Here is a 14,327-nt window from a genome sequence, read left to right as displayed (position 1 = left end):
AGAGTGCAGACTGCTATGTGAACAGACCACAGAATGGCAGATGAAAAATCAATATTAACAAAATCAACAATGGATACTAAAGAAAATAACGTGAATTAATCACAAACCTTGCAGGACTCTAAATCAACTATGTGGTCCCTGGAAAACCTGAACAAAATCCACAAGTTCTCCTTCGTGCAGCTGTCACCAAAACCAGCCAAAGAACAGGATGGTGGGAATGGCAGGGACAGATCCACCACCACTGAAATATTGTATTAAAGTATATAGAACACTTTTATCCCTCCCAATATAGGACAGAAATATTAAGAACCTGATGATTTAAGAAAGGGGAAAGGAGAAAAAAAAACACCCTGATACATCGATGAGGTGAAAAGATTGGTTCCATTTAGTTATTTAAGAGACTATTAAGAGCAGCCACGAGAAGAGTATACAGACTAATGAATGGCAAAGATCAAGATCTTGATTTATCCTCTCAGAATACAAAAAAAAAGATGACACTTATTTAAATGAAAGACTGAAATTTAGATCCGATAAAAGGAAGCAGTCTTCCCATATTCAGACTATGGGAATACTTGCCACAAAACTTAATCGAGAACAAAAGCTTAACAAGATTCAAAAAGGGTAAGCATTTGTATGGATGAACACCAGCCTCATGCTTATAAAACAAACTGAAGCTTTGGAAGAGAGGTTGGCATTCAGGCTGTAAAGCACAGGTCTCCAGCATCTGGCTAGACTGCAACTTTCCAGCAGTAGTGACCACCATCTCGGGGCAGGGAATTAATGGTCTGACCCAGTGAAGAAAACCCTCATGGAAACACAACAAATTAATAGCAGCCCCTTGCAGAAGCTCCATGTATTGGTCTCTTTGAAGCAGTCAATGCCACTGTGGGTTTTGTGGTTTGTATTTTCTCTTTGTAAAGAAAACAGTCCTAGCCTTAAAAGCTCATAACTTAAAACCTCCACATAAAAGGAAACTGTGAAGTGTGTGTGTGTGTGGAACACTTCCAATTACTCCAATTGCAATTTTCCTTCTTAGAGAAATTGCAGAAGAAATGTTTTCAGGGGGGGATCTGAAGAACTACACGAGCATCAGTGCAGCAAAAAGAAATTTTGGCTCCATCCGACTCAACTGTGCACTTAAAAAAAAAAAAGTTGGTCAAGATGAAGAAAGCCAGACCCACACCCTCACACCTCCCCATCATTCTACCTTAAGCGGTCCAGCGCCAGGGAGGCTATATTTAGCCATCTCCCTGTTGCTGTGGCAACCAGCGCCCGCTCCAGCTGCACACCAAGTGGAAAGAGCAAGCTTCCTCTGTAATGTAATTATGCACTTGCTACTTCCCTGGCAATAAATACCAGAGTTTGATATTTGTCGAGAAACAGTCAACTGATTTTTGATGGTGGTGGTGGTTTTTTTGTTCCCAAAGACATCAAGCCTTGATTTTCAGTTCTATGAGTCTCCCACCTTAGATAGTAGCCTGAAAATTTACAGAGGAACTACTCATTTAAGTGTAATAGGAAGCCGCAGATTATAAATTGTCACTTTAAGTGTTCAGAGCACAGGAGAGGAGCCACAGCAGAGAATCTAAATGCCATTCCCAGAAGTGGCATTCATCTAATGCTGTTATGTTTATTATAAATAAAAAGTAACAGACACACCAAGACCCAGTTGTGTTTTCTCCTTACAGACCTGCATGTAAAGTCTGCTCTATTTCTGTATTAGTCTTGTAATATATTGCCATAAAACCAATGCTCAAATACGTAAAAGTATGCACTATAGCTGCAAGATGCTATCGCCTACTACATCACATCTCTCTACTCAACACACTATCCTCCTTCAAAAAGTGAGAAATAATGGATGGGATTTCTAGGTTAGTTTTATTCTTAGAGCCTGGAGCCCTTTCTCCTAACCCGCTGTCCCATGTGAGAAATTTATGGTTGGCCCAAAGAGCAGCCAAGTACAGCTACCATTCGTTCATGCTCTTGGATTTGCTGGACAGCCACGTCCTCCTGTGGTTACAGACTCTTAGCGGTGTTAATGGCCTGTGAGCTATGACTATGCAGGAGTTGGCAGCTGCAGACATTGCTTCTGTGCGCTGCAAACCCAACTGACTTCACAAAACCAAACAGAAAATGGAAGCTCTTTCAAATATTTTTTCTTGGGACAGAAACCAAAGCCTTCATTCAAATTGAGCAGCCATTCAAAGTGGCTCCTCACACACAGGAAAAAGTTCAAGATGTGTACTTTTTTCTTTTTAACCACTGTTAACCTTTTCTCTCCAAGCTTCTTGAACATTTATCTTTGAGATTCCTGAGGTAATCACGTAGTTAAGAAAAGCAAGAAGAAACATGACATGGTGTGCTCAAGGGTAGTCAGAGCCACAAGCCAGCAGGATCGTGGTTTGCTGCCTTTCATTCAGAATATCTTACCCAGGTTAATGCATAACAAGAAAAACATACAGAGGATATTCTGTAAGTAGAGTATACATCATACTGGCCTGAGAAGCTGAAGTGATCAACTCTGCCAAATAGATAACTATGGCATTTCTTTAGATGCAGAAGAAACTGAGGCAAAAAATTGTTAGAACTTCAAAGTTCCAAAAACTGATAACAAAACAACATTAAATCCTTCGAAAGCAGAATGGCTTTGGTCACGTTGGCTTCTTCAGAGGGTGGTGGTTTCACAAAAGCCAGGTCCCTTTATCTGTCAATAACAGTACATAGGCAAGGAGTAACTTTTGACTTACAAACCCTGAGTATCTGCCACTACATACTATAGTCCTCATCCTCTACTCTAGCTTTATTGGGAAATAAAGCAGAACTCTGTCTTGTGTCTTCTTTTCTAATTCAAGCTTCTTTACATGAGATCACTCATTCTTATCTCCCAGTTGTTTAACTAAAAATCTAAGCTCGCCGTCACCCTGATGTGTTAGACACTGACCCCCATACTGGCCACTAGCTCTGATAGTTTGTATCCACGAAGAAACTTTGGTTTAGATGTGAAACATTCGCTCTGCATCTGTGCAAGACCTGAAAAATTGAATCCCAATCTATGATGAAGACTCCCAGATAGTGGGATGATACAAGAAATACCAATTTTTTTTCTTAATCTTTGTTGGGTTTGAAGTTCTTGTCCCATATATATGCTCCTCCTACGGTATTCGCTTGGAGGCAATACCATGGTGACTGTCACACATGGTTCTACACAGCTTTTCTCAGTATTGCAAGTGTAGCTCAGACCTGACCTAGGGCAACCCCCAGCAAGCCAGGGTTAATGTTGCAACAGAGACAGTGAACAGCCCAGGACAGTCAACGGCAGCTCAAAAACAGCCTGGAGGGACTACACGGAAACCGTGCACCTTTTAGTTTCACCTGGGAGCTAGCTAAGAAGTCAGTTCACGTCTTCCATGGCGACAGCGGTGTGCATTAACTCTTATTTTAAAGAGCTGGTCTCCAATACTACTTTTCCAAATGATCACAGCCTTTCCTCAATATACCTCCTACTGTATAATGAGAACATATTCTTTGCATCCATTTTACTTACAATGACTTAGAGAAATAGCCTTAAGAAGGTTATTCCCAGGAACTGTAACCACCCCCTCAGAATAGCAGGTTGTTGAGTTAGTGCTGATGAGTCAGACGGGCTTTTTAATTCTGTTCTAAAAGGAATCACCACAACAGTGGAGAAGGGAGAGGAAAAATAAAAAGGGAATCGAGTGGAAAAGGCTTCCACCGTCTGATGATTCATGCACCATCAGCGTGACTCACCCGGCATTACTCTGCCATTAAAACATGGAGACTAGGCTGATTAGTCACAGTAATGAATTTTTCAAGAAAGGATTCTCCCCTATAAATAATGATGACTTTGTCTGGATAGTGTTAGTGTGACTCACCTTTCCAGCATGCCGGGCAGCACCAATCGTGTCATCTGCAAAAAGAAAACATTCGTGATGGCTGAGAATGCAGACACCAGACAGCCAGCGACCGAGGGAAGCCTCCCTTCCTCCCAGAAGCAGCTGCCACCCCCTCCACCTCAACCAAGGATCAGGGAAGCAGAGACCATACTTTGCGTAGGCAGTTTATTTTTATTCTACCTGGATAACTTGGCTCTGTCAAGTAGTGTGTGCACTGAATCTGGTGAACCTATCCAGCTAGTAGCCTAAGTACAATCAGAGTAAATAAAAAAATGTCTTCACCGCCCTGCAGCATCCATGGCCTCTAAAGAACATTAAAGAACCAGAGTACTACGGTAACACGTATGACCTTTCTGTCCCCACAAAAAGCAGCTGTCTTCCTCAAGACCGACTAAATTTACTACCCATGCCAAGACTCAAGACAATATCCAATGCATTTTAACTAGGCTTACTGAACTACTGATTTTAAGTTAAAAATAAATTGTGGAGCAGCAAGAGCACTGGAAAGCACTAGTGAAGATAAGTTTCCTGCCTTATGTTACCTACAGAAAACGTTTAAGACACCAAAAGATTTTTTGCTGATTACATAGATGTTTTCACAGTGAAAAACCTATATCTCCATGCGGAAAGTAGCCTGGCAAACCTCCCCGCTGCTCCAGAAGCTCCTGCCTTCGTTATGACTCTGAACAATCTATTTACAACCTGGTTGAAGGATTCTCCAGGGCAGTAATCCTAAAACAAACTTCCCAGTCACAGGCAGAGTAGCTCTGACAAGGGAAACAAATCAAGTATTGATCCAAACTTTGACAAATTTTTAATTAGTGTGAAATAGCTAATTTTCCTACTACTAATTACTACCATCCTACAATATGATTTAAATCCAAAATTTCTCCCTTTAAGAAATAATGTTGCCAAAGTTCAGCTTGTGCCAAATAATACCCTGCCCCCAACCAACCCTGTTAATAAGTGTCATGTCAGTGACACCAAAGACAAAGCAGACAAGAAATATAAATTGTTACCACTTCTCACATCTTTAAAAGGTGTTCCAAAAAAGTTCGAGAATGCCAGTGAGAAGGGTGTAATAAAATACTAATGGCATCAAGATGTAATGGTACTCCCACTGATACCAAATTACGTTGATAGCTTAAAGCATAAAGCATTTGAGTAGTATGGGAGGAAACACACACACAAAAAAGAAATTGGCATATACAGGAGCACAAAACACCTGTAAGCACTTTTATTACAAAGAAACAAATCTTAGTGTAGCAAGCTATTCATATTACTATCACCACTTCGTTAGCCCTTACATATGACTAAATCTGGTTTGGGGGGCGGGTTGTTTGTTTTCATTTTTAATTATAAAAATGCCCTTTCAGTAACAAAGGAGAAAAATCACAAAAGAAAACAAGATTTCAGTTGATTGCAGCTGACACAAAGAAAATGGTAGGGAAGGACTGTGTTTTGTATTTTATTGGCATTTCTCACTTAGAATAGATCCTGCCATCAGCCGTGCTGCATGACAGCTTCGATAAGGGACTGTACAGGCAGGAGCTGAACAGACCTTAACTTTCATGAAGTCGGCTGTTGACATTACTTAACTCTCAGCACTGCCCCAGAAGTCAAACTAAGTATTCAGAGTTGGTAAACATCACCAAGCTCAGCAGATGCAACTTCAAAAAAAAAAACCCTCTAACTTAGACTTTATAGTCTAAGTACACATGAGCTTTTTCTTTCGTACACTAATGCTTCAGAAGAGATGTGGAAACAACTGTTTGTTTTAATAGTAAAGGATAAAGAATGACTTGGGCTGATTTTAAGACTAGTTCAAGACTAGCAGATCTTTTATCTTGGTGCAAGCTTTATGCTCTCTCCCACAGATACCGTGGCAAAAAGCAGCATACTGTTTCTTGCCTCTAAAGACAGTGTAATGCTGCATATCACTCCACAGATTGACACACGGATGTGGACTGCAATTGCCTTTCCTTAGGCAACCCACAAATGGTCTGAAAAACCAGTACAGACTCTCCCGTTGTAATGCAGAGGGGACCCCACGTTTGAAACTTTGTCATAAATCCACTCAAATGCATTCAGGGTCTAAATCTGAACTGCAACCCACCAAGCGGCTCTAACAGCGTACCACGAACCTGCTGGTTACTATTGATATCCAAATGAGAGGACAGAAAAATATACGACAATAATTGTTTCACTTATATAAATTTCAAAACTATGAAGCCATTGGCAGCTGAGATATTACAATAGGTCCACAATGCAGGCGGAAATCAAGAAGTCTCTCACCGCCAGCTGTGTTAAATAGTCTGTTTCTAAAGTTCAGCTGGACAGGCAATCAGGGTTTTTCTTTCCCTCCACAGAAAAACACTGATGGCAAAACTGCATTTCATACTCCACATCACTTCCATTTGTTCCCATTAAAAATCAATATTTTGAGGGAATTTCCAAAATCTGTGAAATCGGGCAAAACTGTTTTTCCTATCTATATTTTTTACATCTTGTGTTGTGTGAAAGAGAGATATATGAATATTCAGTATCTTTATGTACAGAAAAAATACCATTTTTTTTAAAGAATAAAATAACAGAAGGCATCTCTCTGAGTCAGTCTCACCTCACCCAGCCAAGTCCACGCTCAGACTGTTCCAGCAGCGCAAGAGCACTATTGGAAAAATGCTGGCAGGGCATTCTGCAGCCCTATTCAGGGCTGGCAAATTTATACATTGTACACACACGTAAGATATTCCCAGCATTAATTCTAATAAAACAACCTATAGCAGAAAAGTAGTTTTCTATGGACACCAATAAGTGTCCATACATGCTTGCATAATCTTTATCCAAAATAGCCAAACCAGTTAACACTCTTGTCTTCAGTGGCAACATTCTCAGACATGCCATTATGAAATAGGCAGCTCAGCAACAAACATCTAGAACTGAATAAATATCTCCCAGATTAATAATCCAAATTTTGGCTAGGTCTTATTTAGAGACAGCTAGTTCTGTAATGGGGTGTATTTCACAAATGCCAAAACCTTGAAATTCTGAGTCTGTAGGAATTAGCATGTAGGATGCCGGAGAACTCCGTGACAGTGTTTCTTTCTCTGGAGGCAATCTACGAAAGGAAGAAGAAAGTGGCAGGCAAGCTAAAGGAGAGGCTGGGAGCTGCCCTAAGAGGAGTGCCTTCAGTTACAGGTTACTGAACTCACTTAGGCTTCCTTCACATAACCGTTTTTCAGAACAAATACTACCTTCCAGACAAACGCCAATGCAGCAGTTGAAAATGTGAACGTTCCCAAGACTCTGATGGCTCAGGAAATTTCAGACAGAGTAGCCAGACACTAGGCGATGCAAAAACTGCCAGCTCAAAAAAAGCCTGGTTTTTCTTTCTGAAAGTGTGCATTAGAGCAGAGTGAGAACGTGCGTGCGTGTGTGTGTGCCCGAAATATTTGCTCAGGACAGCCTCCTTGCCATCAGAGGTTGTTAATTTTATATTTCATATAGTCTGGCAGCTTAGCACACAACCACAAAGCAGCAGTTGTTGAGGGCTTTTTGCTTGTTTGTTTTACAATTATTTCACATATACGCATAATGCTACCACAGAGTTTGGGGTATAGTTCCTTTGGTTTGGAGGGCTGCATTTTATTTTTATTTTTTAAGTCAACTTTTTTCACACTTAACCCTCCAGAGCTCCTAAGTTCCAGAATGTGCCCAGCAAATGCCTAACTTAGGGCAGAGATTCATTACAGATCATTTCGTTAACCTTTTAGAGGCAGCTATCATTTCTTGATATTGGTTTTATCTGCAACTGCATTTATTACACGCCTGGCAAGCACTGGTTGTATTGTCCACTATTCCTCATCAGACCTGTCTTCTACCTTTTAATTTTGGGAACACGAACACCACTTTTAGTCTAAAGAAGCGGAGATTTCTACTTGCAGGCACAAAAATGCACAGCCACGTGGCTAGATTTATGTTCTAAAACAGGTGCTACACTAGAATGCTCATATTAGGGGACTAACAAAGAGTCAGAAGTTAAAACCATGTATTTCCAGTGCTTCCTATTTAGAAAAAAAAAAAAAAGTCTCAGTGATCACTGAGTTGTAGCCCTTTCTCACTCCAATCCAAGCAATAGCTCAGGAGTAGATCTTAGGGAAAGAATAATAATTTGTGAAGTTCTGAATGTAGTGATATTCACTCAGACTGCTAAAATACAGTAAGAAAAGCCAAGGTAAATATTCAAAGTCATCCTTCACAAATTATGGGCCACATAATTGTTATCCTAAGCCAGAAACCTAATACCATAGTTGTATATTCAGAGATAAATCATTCTTTGGTAAGATGTTATGACTGCAAGTCACTCTTTCCACTTCCAAAAGGTACAGTGATCTGTAATTAAGCCTATGCAAGGACAGCAAAGGATGAAGCTAGAGCACTTAGACAACTTTTCTACTTTGTTATGCAGCTAAGAAGCTTCCTTCAGTTCTCATTCACAAGTCTGGGGTGAAATTATAACGACTCAAAGCAACATAACTTCTTAATGATCGGCAATTCCTTGTGGTGCACCCACCCGTGTAAAAACCATCATTGCTACCCTAAGATAATTCATAGTGCCTGGGCAGAGGATTCACACGAGTTCAGAAATGCACTATGACAAATAGTTAACTGACACTGTGCCTATGTAACTCTCACCTGCAGACCTTGCCCTGAAAGAACTAAGGAATTGTACTCGTGCACTGACAGTCAAATTGATCATGAGACCCATTCTCTTCATCTACTATTAAGTTTTTATAATGTATCTCTTTTGAAACAATAAATTCTTAATGCGGCTCATACCCTAAACTGAACGAGTATGTTTTATATTTGAAAAAAATTGGCAAGTAAACCTGATGTCAATTCAACAGAAAATCATGCAATAACCCATGTGGCAACGTCAGTGACCAGAAAGGGGCACGGGACATACAAAAGGAACTACAATTTGAACATGCTGCGAGTCCCCTTCATTGTCAGTGGCTTTCCTTTGAGCAACATTTGAGAGAGTTTTCCCTATTTAGAGCCACAAGCTTTTAGAGTCCAGTTTACAAGGGAAAGCTCTCAAAGTAAGCATCTTCTCCTCCCCTCCTCGGCTTTACATAGGCAAAAGCCTACTCAAATAAGGCTGAACTTTCTCTTTTCAAGATGTGGAATACGTATTTGTCCCAACCCTGAATCTACAAAAAACCACAGAACTCCATGAGTTCCTAAGTTTCCCCAAGTGACTTGTACTTTGAAGAAAAATCCCAAGTGCTTCACTGATTATTGCTGAAAAGTACTTATCACAGCCACATTTCCCTTGTTCCAGCTTCCTGTGTATCATGCTCTCAGGTTCAAAGTCAGCAAGGTGGGAAACCGCAGCATCTAATTTCTCCCTCTAGACCATCTGAATGATATTCATGACCACCTTCACAGAACACTTGCTCCTCTTCCAAGCGTTGGCAACTGTCCCTCTCTGTTATAAACTTGTATTATGTACTTGGCTAAATCATCATCCCTCCCTTTGATGATGACTTTGAACATAAGTGTAAAGACACCTCTTGACTAGACTGGAATACACGCACACAGAGTGATCTCTTCTCACAAGTCAGTGTCGCCACTACCCTCAGAACTGTGTTCCACCTACTGTGATCCTCTCCCAAGACACAGCAAATATAAAAATGAACATAGGGTTCTAGCAGGGCACAAGCAACTATCATCTGATTTCTGCTAAGGTACCTTTACAGACAGGGTATTAGGCTGCACCGGCCCATCTGAACACTCACGAGAGAGCGCGACGTCATTCCCACTGTCTTTTCAGGATCATTGCTCCCCAGGCTTTTCTTCTTTCTATGCACAGGTCTGCAAAAGAGTATTTTCCCTGCTTTCTCAAGTATTCTACCTTCTTCTCTCCCTTTCAATTTTATATCTGTTGTGGGTTTTGCTAGTTTTTTGGGGGTTGTTTTTTTCCCCGAAACTCAGAGTTTCAGACTTTGTAGTTGTTCCCTTCTCTGGCCTGGGATTCACAACCCAGTATAATTCACCTCTCACTCCTCTTCCATTAAGTGGGCAGCTGACACTAGATCTCTCAGTTCAATGCAGAGTATTTATATATTTTGAAGTCTTAAGCAAATTAAGACTTCACCTTCTCAAATACAGTGATGATAAAAAAAATCTCGATCTTGTAGGCCTATTATCCCTTTGTATTTGACACTCAGTAGAAAACAACAGTAAGGTGATCAAAGCGAAGATTAGCACAGACACCAAGGCACATACATATATGTAATTTACTCTCCCCCTTCCTCTGTTAATGCCAATTTCCAACCGGAGCCTGGCCTGCAAGCCTAAAATTTACATTCCCCCACAACATAATAGCTTGCAAACCAATTCAGCTCCCTGCTTAATCAACCGCTAAGCCAGCACTCCCTCAACTATTTAGTCCTACTCGTTTTTCAAGAGAACACAAGTTTATGCCTCACTCCCAATGCAATTAGCATATTGCGACGCTGCAAACAGAAATAGCAGACTTGCTCTTCCTCACATACTAAGTATCTCTCGCAGCTTCCAAAGGAGAAAGAAGGGCTCCCTGAAGTATGGGAAACTATTCGTTATGCTCATTACCTACCTGCTTTTTTCACTGGACAGCAAGTCTGGCATCCTTGGCTTTCAGTACATTAATGCCAAATCAAGTTTAACTGTTTTTCCAGGTGAAGTCAAAGGATGTAGCATACAAAGGTGAATTGACACAAGAAGATACAGTTGATACAAAGGAACTATAGATGAAAACTATATAGAGCAATTATAATTTTGGCTCTTCAACACTTGTTGGCTAGTGAAAAAACCCAGGACTTTTGACCTGTTATTTTATTCAATGTCAGAAATATGTTTATTTTGTGTCTCAAAATGCAATGAGACATCAAAAAATTATAATGGCAAACCCATGTTACCTAAACTGCCACCAACGATCATTCAAGAAAAGTTCTGCTTTTTAAATCGCTCCAGAAGCTTGAGATGAGATTGTGACAGGAACCATGGAACTTTGCATACTACCCCGTCTTCTTCCGCATGTATCTGTCAACTCAATCCTTGTATACGGCTGCACTAAGTCTCAAGCTTTCCCAAGAAAAGACCAAACACAAAAAGTCATCAATTCTATTTATGGCATCATCAAGACCCAAGGCACTTCTTACTTTATACATTATATGAAAAATGGAGTAACTCCTGCACTGCACATCACTATAAAAATGTGATGTTTTCCAGAGAGCTTAAAAAGAACCTACTGTGGTGGGGGCGGGGGACAGGATGGTGTTTGATTGGGGTTTTTTAACCAGTATTTTACAAGATGTGAAATTTCCAACATGTTTTACATAGTTTTATGTAGCTTGCCTTCAGTGGTGCACAGGGTGCTGTGAAGGTAGATCACAGTAACCACAATTCTTCATGCCAGACTGATTGAGCCCCAAAATTGCATGACTGTGGGGTTCACGGGTGGCCTAACCCAACACTGCTCTAAGGACACGACAGGGGCAGACAGCATGGAATAGGATTTGGGAAAGAAACATGTTTAAAAGCTCTGATGGGAAACAAATTCTCAAACATTATAGAAAATTTCAGTATTAGATCCCTTATGGTTGGGAAAAGTATCTCTCAGCGTACCATGCCTTCCTACATGCTGCATATCCCCTAGGAAATCCAGTGAGCTGCCTACCACAGAAAAAGACGGGTCAAAAGGTAAAGGATGAGCGTTGTCCTTCAAAAATGCCTACACTTGTGGCAACAAAACACACCTTAATGTTTCTGCAGAATCAAACTCTGCTGAATATCTTTTGACTTTCCCACCTCAAGCTTAAGGAGTGTTTCAGCCAGAACTGAAACGAAGTTATTTGACATGTGTGCCGGAAGAGTTATGGTGTCCAACAGAGGTGTTGCTGATGGCACAAGGTTCAGATTACCGAGAAGACAGGAAATACTTTTAGGCACTGAGGAAGTTCTGTCCCAAAGGCAAGCAAGTGGATGGCAACACTCCAGAATACAACAGCAGACATGTTATGCGATACCTCCGATGAAGATCTGGAGATACTGTGAGCAGAGCCTGAACGGGTACCGGCAAAACACACTTTGTCTCCCCTGTACCTTCACCTTTTCAGCAGACCTTCACCTCCTTAAGAACTTGGGACTCTCTACCATACTAAACTTCATGTTTTTAATCAGGCAAGAAGGGATAATATTTTATTTGTTTTAAATGCACTTATAGCCCTGGATAAGAGACAATATCAAGCTAAAACACTGAAGTAAATATTCATGGGAGTATGTGCCAAAAACCTAAGTGAAAGGACATACAGACTTTTCCTAAAATTACTTTTTCCTACCGTGACTCTCTAGTTCTATGGGTTCTCCTGAAAAAATGACTTACAGATGGTACATATCTCTAATCTGCTCCTCTCCCCAAAACAGTAAGCATCTGGCATGCCTACTGTTTAATTACACAACAGGCTCATGCAGGAGGAAACATTTTCAAGCCTGGAAGCTTATGCTCAAACTCTGATTATACCCAGTAGCAGGAGCTGTTCACACTCAAGAAAAAAGTTTTCAAACGGCAAGAAAAACACTATTAACACACAGCAAGTGGATACTCACGAAGTTTTTATATGCGTGAAAACAAGCACGTTAGAATGTGAAGAGGCTGACACAATGCAAAGTTTACAAGAAACCGTAGGAGAATTTTGTTAAATTGTTGACCACCGCTGATCATAAACACGAAGACTCAAGCCACAAAACAGCCCTAGTTTATTCTGGAAAGCAATATAGTCTGGCTGCATCTCTGGATTTTTAGGCATATACCGAGTTAAAGTAGACCTCAACTATTATTCTAACCAACCATCTTCAGAAATACATATTAAAGTAGTTCACCTGTAACTTTTCTATTCTAGTTCCTAGGATGCTCCTCTGCTTCCTATAATGCTCCTAGGAAGACTGACACCCCAAATTCTTTAATCACTGAATAGTGCACTCCCTCTGCTGGCACAGCACAGATGTCACACCTCAGCAGAAGCACTCTACTGATTACACTAATCTCTAGCTAAGAGGTCTATGCATTACAACACTTCTTCACATTTACGCCCGCTGTAGCCATGCTAACATTAAAAAAAGTCTGCTAAATGACTTCCATAAGAGAAACTTTCAGAGGTTCCCATTAATAACTGACTTCCCTGACGAAAGTCTTGCAGGAGTGCAACAGGGCACCATGGGCCCACAATCCTCGGTCAACTAAAAATCAGTGCTCGTCAGGTTAGCAGTAATTTTCCAGGTGAAAATGTCTGAAGACTCACTGTTGTAGCTTTCCTAACTCTGCAACAAGCAGTTCTAAGACGTCAAATAAAACACGCACACAAAAAAGCGAGAGTTAGCAGCAGCAAGCTGACATTACCAATCCCATTCAGTCACGCAAGGGTTGCATTTTCACTGTTTGCCTATGTTTTAATAAGGTGTGAAAATCTTACAGAAGCATTGTTTTAAGATGCTCTGTGCCTCCTCACATGGAAACAAAACACCTACGGTTCAGACTCCCTGAGAGCACCGTACTAGATTAATTTAGTACTTAACCTAAGCAGAACAGCTGCAAGAAAGTCAGATCTTTCAAGCCAACTTTGAAACACCTACTATTTTGGCTTTGCAGCAAAAGGTTAACTCTCAGCTACTGGAGATACAGGTTTTGTTATGCATAAGAAGAGAAAGTTAAGGTTTAGCAGTGAATAATCACAAGGAGTTTCTTCAGGACTCACATCAACTATTTGTGTCGTGTAAGACACATGTTACTGCTGTTACTGTTGCCCATTTTAAGCTTTGAAATGCCAGGACAAAAATCTGGTTTTTGAATGGGCCTCATATTAATAAATAAGAGAGCAGCCATATGTTTTAGCCTGAAGTCGAGGTTGATTTCTTCCCAGTAAAGGCTTCAGTCTAAATATCAAAAGGAGAAGATAATTTTACTTCAAAAGTTAGCGAACACTTCCGTGACTTGGTTTTCCTTCTTGCTCCTATTTTGCAGAAAATATTTAAGTGCTTTCTCACTACAGTGTACAAAAAGCCTTAGGTACACAGAGAGAAAGGTTGCCTGCCCCAGGAAACACAGATACAGGTGGAAAAGAATAAATGATCTACAAGAAGGACTAAAATGACAAGCATTAAGTGTTGTTTTGTGTACATACTTTTCTCTTTTAAATAGCTAATAGGTATCTTTGCAACAAGTGGTATTTCACACAACCACCACAACAGTCTGATACAACAATCATAACCTCTGGGTTACTACAAGATGAAAAAATGAACCTGTGGCCCAACAGGTGAAAGTACTTGCTTCAGACAACTGAATTTTAATTGCTTATTGGTTTTGAATTAAGA

At 40.5% G+C, this 14,327-nt stretch overlaps 1 protein-coding gene across 1 annotated transcript in view; it reads right to left on the bottom strand.

Annotated features, from left to right (window-relative positions):
* The window catches only part of HSD17B12 (hydroxysteroid 17-beta dehydrogenase 12), a 91,021-nt gene that overhangs the window by 14,600 nt on the left and 62,094 nt on the right, over positions 1 to 14,327 (bottom strand). The window contains 1 exon segment of the mRNA XM_074584317.1: positions 3,894 to 3,928. Coding sequence (XP_074440418.1) covers positions 3,894 to 3,928 — 35 coding nt within the window.

Source organism: Larus michahellis, chromosome 4 (assembly GCF_964199755.1).
Source record: "Larus michahellis chromosome 4, bLarMic1.1, whole genome shotgun sequence".
In the NCBI taxonomy this organism is placed as follows: domain Eukaryota; kingdom Metazoa; phylum Chordata; class Aves; order Charadriiformes; family Laridae; genus Larus; species Larus michahellis.
The sequence above is the reverse complement of the archived record's forward strand: the minus strand, read 5'-3'. Positions and strand labels throughout refer to the sequence as shown.